Below are 13,435 nucleotides of genomic sequence, written 5' to 3'. Positions count from 1 at the left end.
TGTTTTTGTCTTTTTTTTTATCTATGAGGTCCTGGGGCTGCCAGGCAGACCACAGAGGAACAAGGAAGGAGAATGAAGACATGGTCTGTCATGTCAGCTTGTCCTGAGCCAACTCAGGCATCAGGCTGGGACAAAGGAGGTGACTCAAGGCACATCCTCTATTGGCTCCATCTAAGGACGCTAGACCTTGAGAGCTGGGCGCAGCCAATGGGAAGAGCTTAGCAGGACTAAGCCAAGGCAGATATTAGTGGAGGGGCCCCAGGAGTCGGTGGCACCGGACACGTGTCCTTCCTAAGAGCGTGTACACACATGCATGTGAACTCCTGACCTTGGAGAATGTTTCTTCTTTTTCCTTGTGATTCACTACTTGGCAAATATCCCTGGAGGGAAGATGTCTCCCACCCCATCCCAAAGAGACCTCCTCACCTGGAACACTAGATTGGAGAACATTATCATCAACTCGCTCAGCAATCACCACATGCCTCTGATGCGACCCGTCATAAATAAAGTAAAACTCCGCATCTTCGGGAAGATACACGTTTTTGCCAAAGTTTGCATAGACCGTCCTCTGTCCCTGAAAAATAAGTAAGTCTGGGCATCAGTACACTTCCTTGTTCTGGCTCTGAGAAACCACAGGGAGGGGCGCAGAGCCACAGCACTGACACCTGTCATATGCACTGCACGTGAGTGAGCTCAAGTGTCACAGAGCCTCTTTTCACAACTCTTTTCCAAGTGACACCTTCCTGATGTGTCTAATATGGGAGTCAGGGCTGGCCGGTGCTGCTCCGACAGCTGAAGAAGATCAAGGAACAGGAAAGAGTCATTTGTTCCATTTGCTAGATCCACTCCTGTGATCTATTCTTATGTCCCAAACATTACTGTGCATAATAAGGTTATCCTGTTTGTAAAATACCATTATAAACATTAAGGTTTATATAGATATATTATATATAACATATAACATATTGAAGAATCATGAGGAAAATGAAGAAACATTCTCCAAGGTCAAGAGTTCACATGCGTGTAAGTGCATGCTCTTAAAAGGACATGTGCCCTGGGTCCTCTTTACTAGTGTCTGCCTTGGCTTAGTCCTGGCAAGCTCATCCAAATAGCTGCCTCCATACTATAAGTATATGTATATGTGTATGTATATGTATATGTATATGCATATGCATATGCATATGCTTGTGTGTATGCGTATGTGTATGTGTGTGTGTATGTATATGTATATAAATGTATATTTTAATAGTATATAAATGATACTTATTCTTATCTCAGGCCCTAGCATATGCTAGACTACTGTACACTGCAAGAACCATAAATATTCACAGACATTTTCAGATAAGCAAGAGAAAAACAAGAGTGCTCATTCACTGCATTGACTCCGTCTCCTCTGAGTGATATCTGAGCCTTCTTTCTCAGCTGGTTGGTCTCATCCTTGGCCTTAGGAGTTTCTGGTTAGTACAAAGCCTTCCAGAGTGTTGTTGGCATAGGGCATGTGTTCTTCCTAAGAGCATGCACATATATCCATGTGAACTCCCGACCTTGGAAAATATTTCTTCATTTTCCTCATGATTCTCCATTATATGTCCTATATATTATATACATAGAGCCTTCATATTTATAGTGGTATTTCACATACAAGATAACCTTATTATGCACAGTGATGTTAAGGAGAAGCAGTCCTTCAAAGGAATGGGACATCAGGCTAGCCCTGTCGAGTACATGAGGAGCTAGCTAGCTGGCACCCAAGCCTGCCAGATCATCTCAGGACCCTGCAGGCCTCAAAGAGTCAGGATACTCCCTGCCTCAAGTACAAAAAGGCAGTCCAGACAGAGCAGGCCTCTGGGGAGAAAGGACGCACTCCGCCTAAGGGAATGGCAGGGCGGTGATAAGAAAGCAAGGAGTAGAAGAGCCATCTGTTCTAGAAGGTTCCAGAGCTTATTCAAAGTGGAGAAGACTCTGGCTGTCTGTGTAGCTGCCTAACAACAACAACAACAAAAAGCCAGTTTCTCACCCTGGGATGAATGAGAAAGGAAGCCAGGAAGACTTGAGCTAAGTCTCCTGGGCAGGGGTGTCAGCTTGACTCGAGTCCCTCCGGCACCATGGCACTGGAAGGCTGGTAGTCAGGCTCAGGGGAGCAAGTGCAGTCTGAAGCTCCTCCTTCCAGTGACTATATCATTATTCGACCTAAAAATGTTTTGAAATAAAAAAGCATTTTCATACTGGCTTGCAGTTGCAAGGCATCTAAAATTTCAGATTACCATAAATACAAATCATAGTTGTGGGAAAAAAACACACTGGTACTTGGTTCTGAGTTTTCCTGTCTCTGCATGCAAGCACACATGTGTCCCACGAACGGACCTGACAGGAAGTGATGTGCCAAGGAAAATCTCCCATACAATGGCTTCAGAAAGAGCACAGGAAGGAGAGCTGAGAAGCAAAAGACACAAAACAATAGCACACATTTGACAGGATTGAGAGAGGAAACTCAGACGGGCTTCCCATTTCCTAAAAACGAAGAGCAGCCAGCTCTGCTCCTGCTCCTGGTCGCTAAAGGGCTGTTAATTCTCCACAGATAGATTCTGACCTGCCGCTATGGTAGCTTTCTTAAACACAGAACAGATTGTATAAATAGATCAAAGATTTGCATGGACCACAAAGATATCTAATCTGCATCTACTCCAAACACGGGTCAGAGGAGGCTTTCTTTTGGCCAGGTGAACAAGAACTACCTCTTAGGCAAGAGTTTCGCCACGGCCATCCCAAGTCCCTCCCTCCCCTGTCTTGATACATGGTTCCTCCCTCTCAAGAACCACTCCATGCTTTATGACAGGAAAGACTATGGGTCCACTCAAGAGAGGTGACCTAGTGTCCCAGCACAGAAGATGATACGCAAAATAAAAGGAAACACCTACGTAGTAATCACACGAACCTCAGAAATACCAGGAGCTGAGGTGGATGTGGGCAGGTGGGAGAGGATGGCGGAGGAAGGATCTGATGGAGGAAGCATAAGACTATTGGTAGGCAGGAAAAGGAAGAGGAGGCTCAAAGAAACCAACTGAGTCGAGCCGTGTAGGAGACCCCGAGGAAGGGGGCTACGGGAAGAACAGGCTGAGTTTGTGAGTGCAAATAATCCTCTGCAGGTGACAACCCCAGGCAGAGACTGAGGTCTCTCTGGCCACTGTGGCCACTGAAGTCTACCACTGTTCTTTGGAAACCACTCACTTTCCATGTGGTAGAGAGACTCCATTTCCGGAATTCGCACATACAATCCTTATGCCTGCTCTCATTTGAACTCAGCTGCAGGCTTTGCTTCCAACTGAAAACAATTGCCTGTCCTAATAAAACCAATGGATCAATGGCAGAGTCACAATTGCAGACGGGTGTGTTAGCTCTTCTCTATGAACTGGGCCTCGCTTACAACATTCTCAAATACTGCATTAAGAGGCTAGAGAGATGGCTCAGCTGTTAGGTGCACTGGCTGCTCTTCCAGAGGACCCAGGTTCAACTCCCTATACACCCACAAGGAAGCTCACAGCTGTCTGTAATTCCAGGGGATCTGACGCCCTCACTCAGACATGCACGCAGGCAAGAAAAATCAAAGCGCAGAAAAAAATAAAAATAAATAAATCACTAAAAATAATAGTTCCCTGAAACTTCTGGAAACAATAAAAGACAGGCAAGGCCAGATTATCTCCTCAAATTAATCTGTAAATTTAACATAGTCCACTCGACACCCAAACTGAACGTTTTCAAAGAAAATTGAACAAAATTATTCGAAAGTTTCTTTGGAAGAATAAGTAAGAGTGACGATTTGAAGAGGAAATAATATTTGAGTGGATAAGCCCTTGCCATACCAAAGCGAAATAAAGAATAAAACCAGGGTCTTATAAACAGTGTGACAGTGGCTGGGAAACAGAACGCAAAATAGAGACCAGAAACAGACACATGAGCATATGAAAACTGCACAGTAAGTATGGTGGGCACTATTACTGATGCCAAGAAGCGCTTGGTGGCAGAAGTCTGGTATAGCTGTCCCCTGAGAGCTGTCCCCTGCCAGAGCCTGACCAATACAGATATGGATGCTCTCAGCCAACCATGAGACTGAGCAACAGGAGCCCAATGGAGAAGTTAGGGGAATGCATGAAGGAGCTGAAGGGGTTTGCAACCCCATAGGAAGAACACCATCAACCAACCAACCTCCTGAGCTCCCAGGGACTAAACCACCAACCGAAGAGTACACATGGACGGACCCATGGCTCCAGCTACATTGGTAGCAGAGGATGGCCTTGTCTGGCATCAGTGGGTGGGGAGGCCCTTGGTCCTGTGAAGGCTTGATACTCCAGTGTAACGGAGTGCCAGGGCGGTGATGCAGGAGTGGGTGGGTTGGTGGGTGGGTGGGTGAGGGAGTACCCTAATAGAAGCAGGGGGAGGGAGAGGGGATGGGGTTGCAGAGGGGAAACCGAGAAAGGGGATAACATTTGAAGTGTTAATAAATAAAATATCCAATAAAAATACATTCAAAAAAGGAAAAAAAAACAAGACAAAAAAATAAGTATGGTGGTATCTCATGTCATTGGTAAGAAAAGTTCTCAGCTTCTTCAGGACTTTTTTCTTAATCTGCTCTCTAGGGTGACTATATTAACCTAATTACTGGACTTTCTCATACTAATGTTCCCTTAATTTTGTCCATCACGTAGGGCACCTGCATATAGTCGTAACCCATCAACGACAGTATTATTTGCCGGGCTACTTTTTCTGTTTAGCTTCTAAACTATATAGCTTGCTTGGGCAGTAAGCCAACATAATGAGAACAAGATGGCGCATCTGTTTGTGGTGGGCTTCTGCAATCTAGGACCGTGCAGAGGTTATAAGTGGGCGTTAGGCTGTCTCAGCACACGTAAGCATCATTCACAAGGCTGTTTCCACTTTATGAGTCATCATGATCGTTTCGAAGGCTCAAAGATTTTTAAAGGCTTATGAGTGCTAGCTTTTATAAGAACAGGCAAAATTGAAATGCAAAACATTTTTACAGCTTTTAAACGGTAATTGTCAACTTTTAATAAGATGTTTAAAACATATTCTACTATATTCCCAAAACATTCAAATATCATACCCAGCCCCTGTGTGAGAGAGTCAGGGACAGGAGCACAAGACAGGCCAATGAAAACTGATTCATTCTGTTTAATTATGAAAGCTGTCTAATACATACCATAAAATACATTATTTTGTCACTAACACTACAGTGTAAGTGAACTACCAAGATTTTGATATTTTATATTTGAAATATCGTTATTGTAATAATTCTGTACAAGCCTCCCCTGTGGAGCAGAATCTTTGAAAAGTTAAACAACAAAACCCCAGGATAACCTTGCCATATTATAAGAAAGTTAAAACACACCACAGAGTCTTCGGATAACTAGCTCAGGACTCTAGGGTCGGAAACACAATATCGTGTCTCTTGATTTCTGCTTCCCCGGCAAGCTGGTTCTCTTTCTCACAATTCATCACACCCATTGGTCTTCCTGTGATACTAAAGAAACGACAAGAGCTGACAGCATTTCACTTCAAATTTCTGTGTGTAACTAAAGAATTTCCTTAAACCATGGGCACTGGGAAGACAGCCCGTGAGCAACCGCCAGGGCCTGAGTTTCATCCGCAGAACCCACATTTAAAGCAAACAAACAAAAACACAAGCACAGTGGCACGCACTTGCAATCCCAGTGCAGGGGCGGTGGCTCTCTGAAGCTCCATCTGGGAGATGGAGCTCTGAAGCTCACTGTCTGGCCAGCCCTGCCTGCTTGGAAGGCTCCCAGCCAGTGAGAGAGCCTACTCTAAGATGCACGGTTGGCACATCCTGAGGGATGCCACCCTATGCTGATTTCAGGCCTCTATGCTTCTCATCCTGAAATCCATGGATGGGGGCAGTACTCTTTTATCTCCCTGAAGACACATGTGACAGCGACATTTATGTAAGGATAAATACAATATTAGAAGGCAATACAAGGTACATACGGTATCTCATTTTTTATAGCGTAAAATACCAGGATTATTTAAACTTAACACCCAACAAAATTAATGTTAACACAGATTGACTAAAATGGAATGAGATATGAGAATATATATATATATATATATATATATATATATATATATGAAGGCTGGCTTACTTATAGGTCAACAGACTTACGAAACATCTCTACAGCAGTTGCCTTTGGGGTAGGAATGATTTCCACCTCCAGGTAGGAGGAAATGGACAGCAATAAGCCACCATTCAGCAGGGAGGGACTGGGGAAGGGAGGAACTGAAAGGTCCTTCTTCGGGACATCAGAGTTGGATAGGATGGTAAGGACCAAAGGGACAGAACATCACCACACAGTGAAACAACGTGCTTCACGAGACAACCTGAAGCCCCACACGGAACAGAAATATTATTTAAAATAAAACTGAAATTTCAAAAGTAATCATCTATCAATGAAAATAATAACCATTAAATTACAGGCGTGTGTTTATATTCGGGGAGTGATCCATTATTGAAACTTGTACATTAAACTTAGCACATCAGAAAGGATAAACATGCAAACCAAAAGGTCATCATGACTTTCATTCCTAATGGACTGATTGGCCACTCTGCAACTGAAATGACCTTTGTTTCTCTAACAGCAAAAGTAAGTAAAGACTAATTCAAGACAGATATTCCCTATAAGACCAGAGCAGACCCTGCCGTACATCTCTCTGACTCTGGAGCTGGGGAGCCAACCCAAGGCCTCATGAATACTAGATAAAACTTCTACCACATCCCTAGCCTTCAGAAGGTGGCTTTTAAAGGCACCTCAATTCGGTTAATTTCCAAATTATTAACATAAAGATTTCATAATAAGCACAAAGACTCAGATGCTGAACACAAATACCTGAGTCTTACAACAGATGGTGGGAAACACAGGGTAGAGTGTAAGAAAACAGAAATTATAATCTCCACTCCCAGATGGACACGGCAGTACACACTTGTAAACCCAATGCCCAGGAGGCTGAGGCTGGAGAATTGCTCTGAATTTGAGACTAGTCTGAGTTGCATAGTGAATTCAAAGTCAGGTTGGGGTACACAGGAAGGAAGGAAGGAAGGAAGGAAGGAAGGAAGGAAGGAAGGAAGGAAGGAAGGAAGGAAGGAAGGAAGGTACATTACCATCTCTATTTCTGTATTTTTTTTACTATTCCTCTGGTCTCAAAATAATCAGTCATATTAAATGCTGTTTAACTGGGGCTGGAGAGATGGCTCAGCGGGTAAAAGTACTGACTGCTCTTCCAAAGGTCCTGAGTTCAAATCCCAGAAACCACACGGTGGCTCACAACCATCTGTAAAGAGATCTGACTCCCTATTCTGATGCGTCTGAAGACAGCTACAGTGTACTCACATATAATAATAAATAAATCAGCTGGGCAGTGGTGTCACACGCCTTTAATCCCAGCTCTTGGGAGGCAGAGGCAGGCGGATTTCTGAGTTCGAGGCCAGCCTGGTCTACAGAGTGAGTTCCAGGACAGCCAGGGCCACACAGAAACCCTGTCTCGAAAAACAAAAACAAAAACAAACAAACAAATAATAATAAATAAATAACTTTTTTTTAAATTGTGTTTAACAACTGGACACAGGGATCACAGATGGGAATTTGATCAGTAATCTTTTATCATGAGTCAGTCTAGAGAGATACAAAATTCAATTCTGCCCTGCTCAGAACTGGAGAAACCTAGTAGTTCCTCTAGGAAGGAGTACAGTCCAGCTATACCCTACCCTGTCAGACACACGTAGGCCACGAACTGCTTCAGTATAAAAACAGATGAAACCGGCCACGTGTTTAGAGGAAAGTGACAAAGATGCCAAAGCAATGTAAAAGGCATGTTGTCGTCGCAGGAAAACAATGGGAGGAACCGGAGCTGCTTTGTCAGAAAAGAGCAGACTGGTGGGTAAACAGTCACACTGCAAATATCTGAGGGTCTGCCACACTGACACGGGATCCCATGTGTCCTGCATGCCCCTGGGGAGAACCCAGACAATGGAGGGAAAGGTTAGGGACAGAGCCCAGCTCTGTGAGAGTGCTGTGAGGACAAGAGAAGAGGAGAGCTGTCAGGCTTCGGAGTGAGGGAATGAACACTACCAGAGACGGGGCGTGTTTGTGGCTGTTGTTGTTTTTCTGTTCGGCTTATCTGTGTACTCCACAAGACAACAGCGCTAAACCATTCTCAGTCCCAAGAGCCAAGAGCCCATACCATCTGCTGCAGAGTTACGAGGAATTGCTTCCCTGTGAAAAACTGAGCACATTTCGTTCCAATCCATTCCTCCCGTGCTTTTGGTCTGGTGCTTAACTCAGTTATGTTCAGTAGACCGGAGATTTCCAGACTGAAGTCAACAGAGCCCTGTGGTTCTAATGGAAGGCTATTGGGAATTTGCAAACACGCCATTCAAATTTCATCTTGGATACGCATTTCTTTTATTATTTTTTTAAATTAAATCTTAAAGGACTGCTATTTGCATTAGTGGATTTTATTAACCAAATTTTAAGATCCTGGAGAGGCTCCAAACTGCCAACCTCAGCTGAGTGGACGTAGGTAATGAATTTAAACTCAAAGAATAAAATCATAATTGTAAATTATTTTAAGGTTCATATTTTGAAGTTCCCTAAAATGCTCTGAGAAAAATATTTCTCCAATAAAAAATTCTATATAATCTCTTTCCGGTCTTTAAGGTCCCTCTGACTTGTAAGTCCAGACCCTTTGCTTCCTAATGGAAGGAAACATTCTATCCATGACAAAAGTCACCAACGGTCTAAGGAAATATTTCCCCATACCCTTTTTATAATTGACTTAAATGCCTTAGTAGCTAACGCAAAGCAAAAAAAAAAAAACAACCTGGCTACCACGCTGTGAGGTTGCACACTTTGGAGTCATTTTAGACCCACACAGATAAGCAACCACACACTGTAATTATTTAACATTTGAGGACTGTGGGGTTATGCTAAACCAAACGCTGCCAGATGTTCAGGATAGGTCAGCTGACAGCTGTATACATGCCAAACCTAAACCAACATACAGAACAAAACGAGCCTTAAGTCTTAGTAAACTGATCTGCCCTGGTTAAGAACAGTGCTGCAACCATCCTGCCGCAGGGGCAGACCACTGTGCTCCACAGAAAGACCCTCTGAGGAGCTACAGCAGCAAGGAACTGTACTTTTCAGATGAGCCAGAACGCCCTCTTCTGCCTGCAGCACACATGCCTCATGTATACTTGTACCACGGAGCAGGCTGTCCCTACGAGCACTGAAGACCCTATCAAGCAGTACCAAGCAAGATAAAGAATCTGGCTGTTCTCAGCATCAGAACCGTGGATTTAGAGATTAGAAAACAAAGCTCATTTGGATCCAAGTCTGCCAGGGACAGCAGTTTGGAAGTCTTAAGAAGGAATAGGGTGAAAGCAGGGAGAAAATGGGCTTCTGACTGGGTGCCCACACATCAGGAACTGCGCAAAGGTGGGATGCACCTTACAATGCATCTTCTCCTGATAGTGGCAAGTGGAGGTACTTTACCAAAGCCCTCCTTCCCAACCAGCCACGCATCTTCACATTGCTAAGTCTGTCTTTCCATGTGCTGGACCCCAGGCAGGAGGAAGAGGCCCTGCTGGAGAGCCCAGCCCCACCTGGACAGCGTGTCTTACCCTCCACTGGCTCAGGCAGAGCAAGCCTGGCTTGGCCATTTAGGTGCTGCTTTTGACAGCCCTGTCTTCTTCTGCCCTTTGTTTGGTACATTCTTTGTCTTGTTCTCCTTCTGGCACTCTTGATCTCCACGCCCCCTCCTTTCTCCCTCCCTCTGTTTCTCTCTCCTCAGGTCAACTGTTTGGGGCTCTAAGCCAGAAAGAAACAGACCTGCTACAGAGATGCCAAACCTTGGCTTCTCCAGAGGTGTCATCTGGCCAAAGTAAATTAGGGTCCAGCCCTCCTGTATTCTTCAGCACAAGGCCTAGCAGTGTGAGAGTAACAACTGTAACCACAGACCCAGAGAGCTAAATGAGAAAGGCCGGAGAGTGCAGTTAATCCTGTCAGGAATATTCCTCCCATTTCCTCAGTGATTGCCATGAACTGGACAGACACTGCAGGTAAGTAAATGGCTCAAGGGTCCCTCAAGCAGTGACACTGAATGTCCCCATTCACCTATTTATAGTAAAGACACAGACAGGGAATATGCTAGGTACTTTAGCTAAGACAAACAACCTGCCTGCCCCTGTCAAACTTTTTCTAGTGGGGAGGCACAGTCAATAAATAAATAATTGGGCATCCAAGAAGTACTCTGGAGCTGATGAAGGTAGGGTGGGAAAGGAGAGAGACGCTTCAGATAGTAGGGAGGAGACTCTAACATAGTGCTATTTCAACAGAGACCTAGATAATGTAAGGGGCAGAGCCATGCGGGTCTATGCAAGGGCATACGTGGCAGAAAGGCCAGCAAGCACAAAGGCCCTGAAGTTAACAAGGGTTGAGGTGTGTGAGAAACATCAAGGAAGTTTGCTTACACACTCCAGAGGGCACAGGAGGTAAGGTCACAGACAAGCAGAAGCCATCCGAAGGACTTGTCCAGTGAGTCCAAGTTAAATAGAAAATTAACAAGATCTGGCACTGAAAAGATCATTCTGGTTGTTTTGTTGAAAGCAAATCGTAATCAGGGAAATTTAAACCTGAGGAAGTCAGTGTGTCAGTCCAGGGAAGATCTGAGTAGGCATCACTATGGAGCACTGTCTGTAGAGACTGAGGCAGGCTCCTGTGACATTTTAACTTAAACACTAGAGTAGCTTTGAGTATCCTCCCACTTCAGCTGTGGCTACTGGGATTAACAAGATTCAAATTTTTATAATGTCAACTCCAAACAATCAACATGCATATACAACCTGAAACTGTTTACAAAGCATTTCAGGACAGGTGACTCTGAAGACACCTACATTGTCAGGGTCTCTGCTGTACAGACATTACTAAAGTAAACTCAGGTATAAAGGATCATTAGACACTGGTGCAATATCAAATATGAAAAATGTTCAACTTCAATGCAAAAACCTTGTACTTGTTATCTGAAGTTGCTTGGCACCATAAGAAGAGCAAAGGTCACCCTAGGAATCCTCTGTGCTCATCTTAATCTTAAAAGTCTATATTCTGTATGCTTCAAATATATGGCATCTGAAAAAGTCAAAACTGTGGAAATGGGGAAAGATTAGTGACTCCGGGGAAATAGTGAGCAGGGAAATTGTAAATCAGCAGGCTATTGTATTAATTATTTTATTTGTTGCTATGCCAAAATTCCCAACTAAGTCCAACTTCAGTAAGGAAGGATTGACTTGGGTTCATAGTCTGAGGGTTGAGTGTATTGCGGGAGGAAAGGCATGGATGCAGAAGCTTGAAAGAGCTGGTCACATCACTCACAGGCAAGAGGCAGAGAGAGAAACGTCTGCTGGTGCTCAGTTCCCTTGCTGCTTTACTCAACCAGGGGATGGCACCACCAACACTAAAGGCCTCCCTCTTCACTTAAACCTCTCTGGAAATGCATTCATGGGTACATGTAGAGGTGTGTCTTTCAGGTGATTCCAAGGCAAGTCAACAATGAGCGTTAGCTAACACAGTGGTTCATAGAGCAATGTTGGATAGGTGCCATTACACTTTAGCTCAAGCCCAGAAGATGCACAACACCGAAAAAGGACTCCAACATATACCATAGAGTTCAGGTGATTGTTGATGTTGTTTCATGGGAATATAATATATGTGTCACTCTGGTGAAGGGTTGATAATGGGAAAAGCCACACATGCGTGGAGGGAGAGAACATTTGGAAATCTCTGCACCTTCTGCTCACTTTTGCTGTAAATCTAAAATGGTTCTAAAATTAGTCTTTGAAACAATAAGAATGTGGTTCAATGACCAAAAGCCACTTTCTGTTGGGTCAGTCACAGAGAGCTCTCAGAGTCAGGCATGGAGGCTGGCATCACAGTGGTAAGGTGTGTGGTGGTTTGTTGACATCAGAGTGCCAAGGTGTGTAGGGGTTTAATCAGGAGGGAAAGTAATGAGAATGGTGTGAATGGGGAGGAAATAAAGATGGGTATCAAAAGCCAATCTATTGGAACCTCAAAAGGAGCCCAAACACAGGAACCAAATGGAAAGAGCTGTAGCACCACCCTAAATTCAGTGTCATTGGGAGCAGCACAAAGCTGACCCAGCTGCTGGTTACAGAGACCCCACAAATCTGTTGGTATCACAATAAGCTGGCATCTAACAGTCGCATCCAAATGGTGTTTGGGTAACTGCCACCCCCCAGGCGTGGTCTAGGACCCAGGCTCCCCCTACCTTGTGGCTCTGCAGACTGCGACCTAATTCCCAATTTACCTTCTCCAGTTCAACCAGTCTGAGGAAGAAAAGAGTATGGAACACCATGGCCTTTCAGGCCTGTGCACGGCACCCATCTCTTCCACCCCCATTCAGGTAGTAAGAATTCAGCACCAAGCTGTGGCTGGGAAGTATTTTAAAAACAAGAGTCCAAGAAAAGGGCAGAATGATCTGATTATGGGCTCTATGTCTGCCATAAGGCCCTCAGAATGTCTAAGGCAGAGAAGGCACTGCACAGGGAGCTGATCTCATAGCAACCCAAGTTTAATCAAATTTGAAGAATGTACTTTAAAACAAAACACACCAAAATAACCTTGAGAAGAAAGTCAGAAAATCAGTGACTCCTGTTGGAAATACTGGTTAAGCAATATCTTCCCGCACACAAAGTTTTTATAAAGCACACCCCCTTCTCACCTCTCCTCCGTCCCCCAAAGGGATACAACTACTCATGGCAGGGAAGCTACGCAGCAAGAACAGAAGGCAGATGGTCACGTTGCATCCACAATCAGGAAGCAGAGAGCAATGATTGCACCAATTTATAGGATAGTGCCAAGATAATGTGGGTCTTCCCACCTCAATTAACTTAATGTGGAAAATCCCTCATAGACACACCCAGGGATTCATTCCCATGGTGATTTTCCTAGTCAAGGTTTCTATTCCTGCACAAACATCCTCCCCAAGTTGGGGAGGAAAGGGTTTATTGAGCTTACACTTCCACATTGCAGTTCGTCACTAAAGGAAGTCAGGACTGGAACTCAAGCAGGTCAGGAAGCAGGAGCTGATGCAGAGGCCATGGAGGGATGTTTCTTACTGGCTTGCTTCCCCCTGGCTTGCTCAGCCTGCTCTCTTATAGAACCCAAGAGCACCAGCCCAAAGGTGGAACCACCCACAAGGAGCCCTCCCCACTTGATCACTAATTGAGAAAATGCCCCACAACTGGATCTCATGGAGGCACTTCCCCAACTGAAGCTCCTTTCTTTTTGATAACTCCAGCCTGTGTCAAGTTGACACACAAAACTAGCCAGTACAG

General features: G+C 44.5%; 1 protein-coding gene across 1 annotated transcript in view; it reads right to left on the bottom strand.

The window, feature by feature from the left end:
- Arhgef28 (Rho guanine nucleotide exchange factor 28) overlaps positions 1-13,435 on the bottom strand; it is a 239,506-nt gene that overhangs the window by 179,920 nt on the left and 46,151 nt on the right. Inside the window, exon 2 of the mRNA XM_052159966.1 lies at positions 427-574. Within this exon, the coding sequence (XP_052015926.1) occupies positions 427-574 (148 nt within the window). The remainder of the gene's footprint in view (positions 1-426; positions 575-13,435) is intronic.

The sequence above is a fragment of the Apodemus sylvaticus genome, chromosome 16 (assembly GCF_947179515.1).
Source record: "Apodemus sylvaticus chromosome 16, mApoSyl1.1, whole genome shotgun sequence".
Taxonomy (NCBI): Eukaryota; Metazoa; Chordata; class Mammalia; order Rodentia; family Muridae; genus Apodemus; species Apodemus sylvaticus.
The sequence above is the reverse complement of the archived record's forward strand: the minus strand, read 5'-3'. Positions and strand labels throughout refer to the sequence as shown.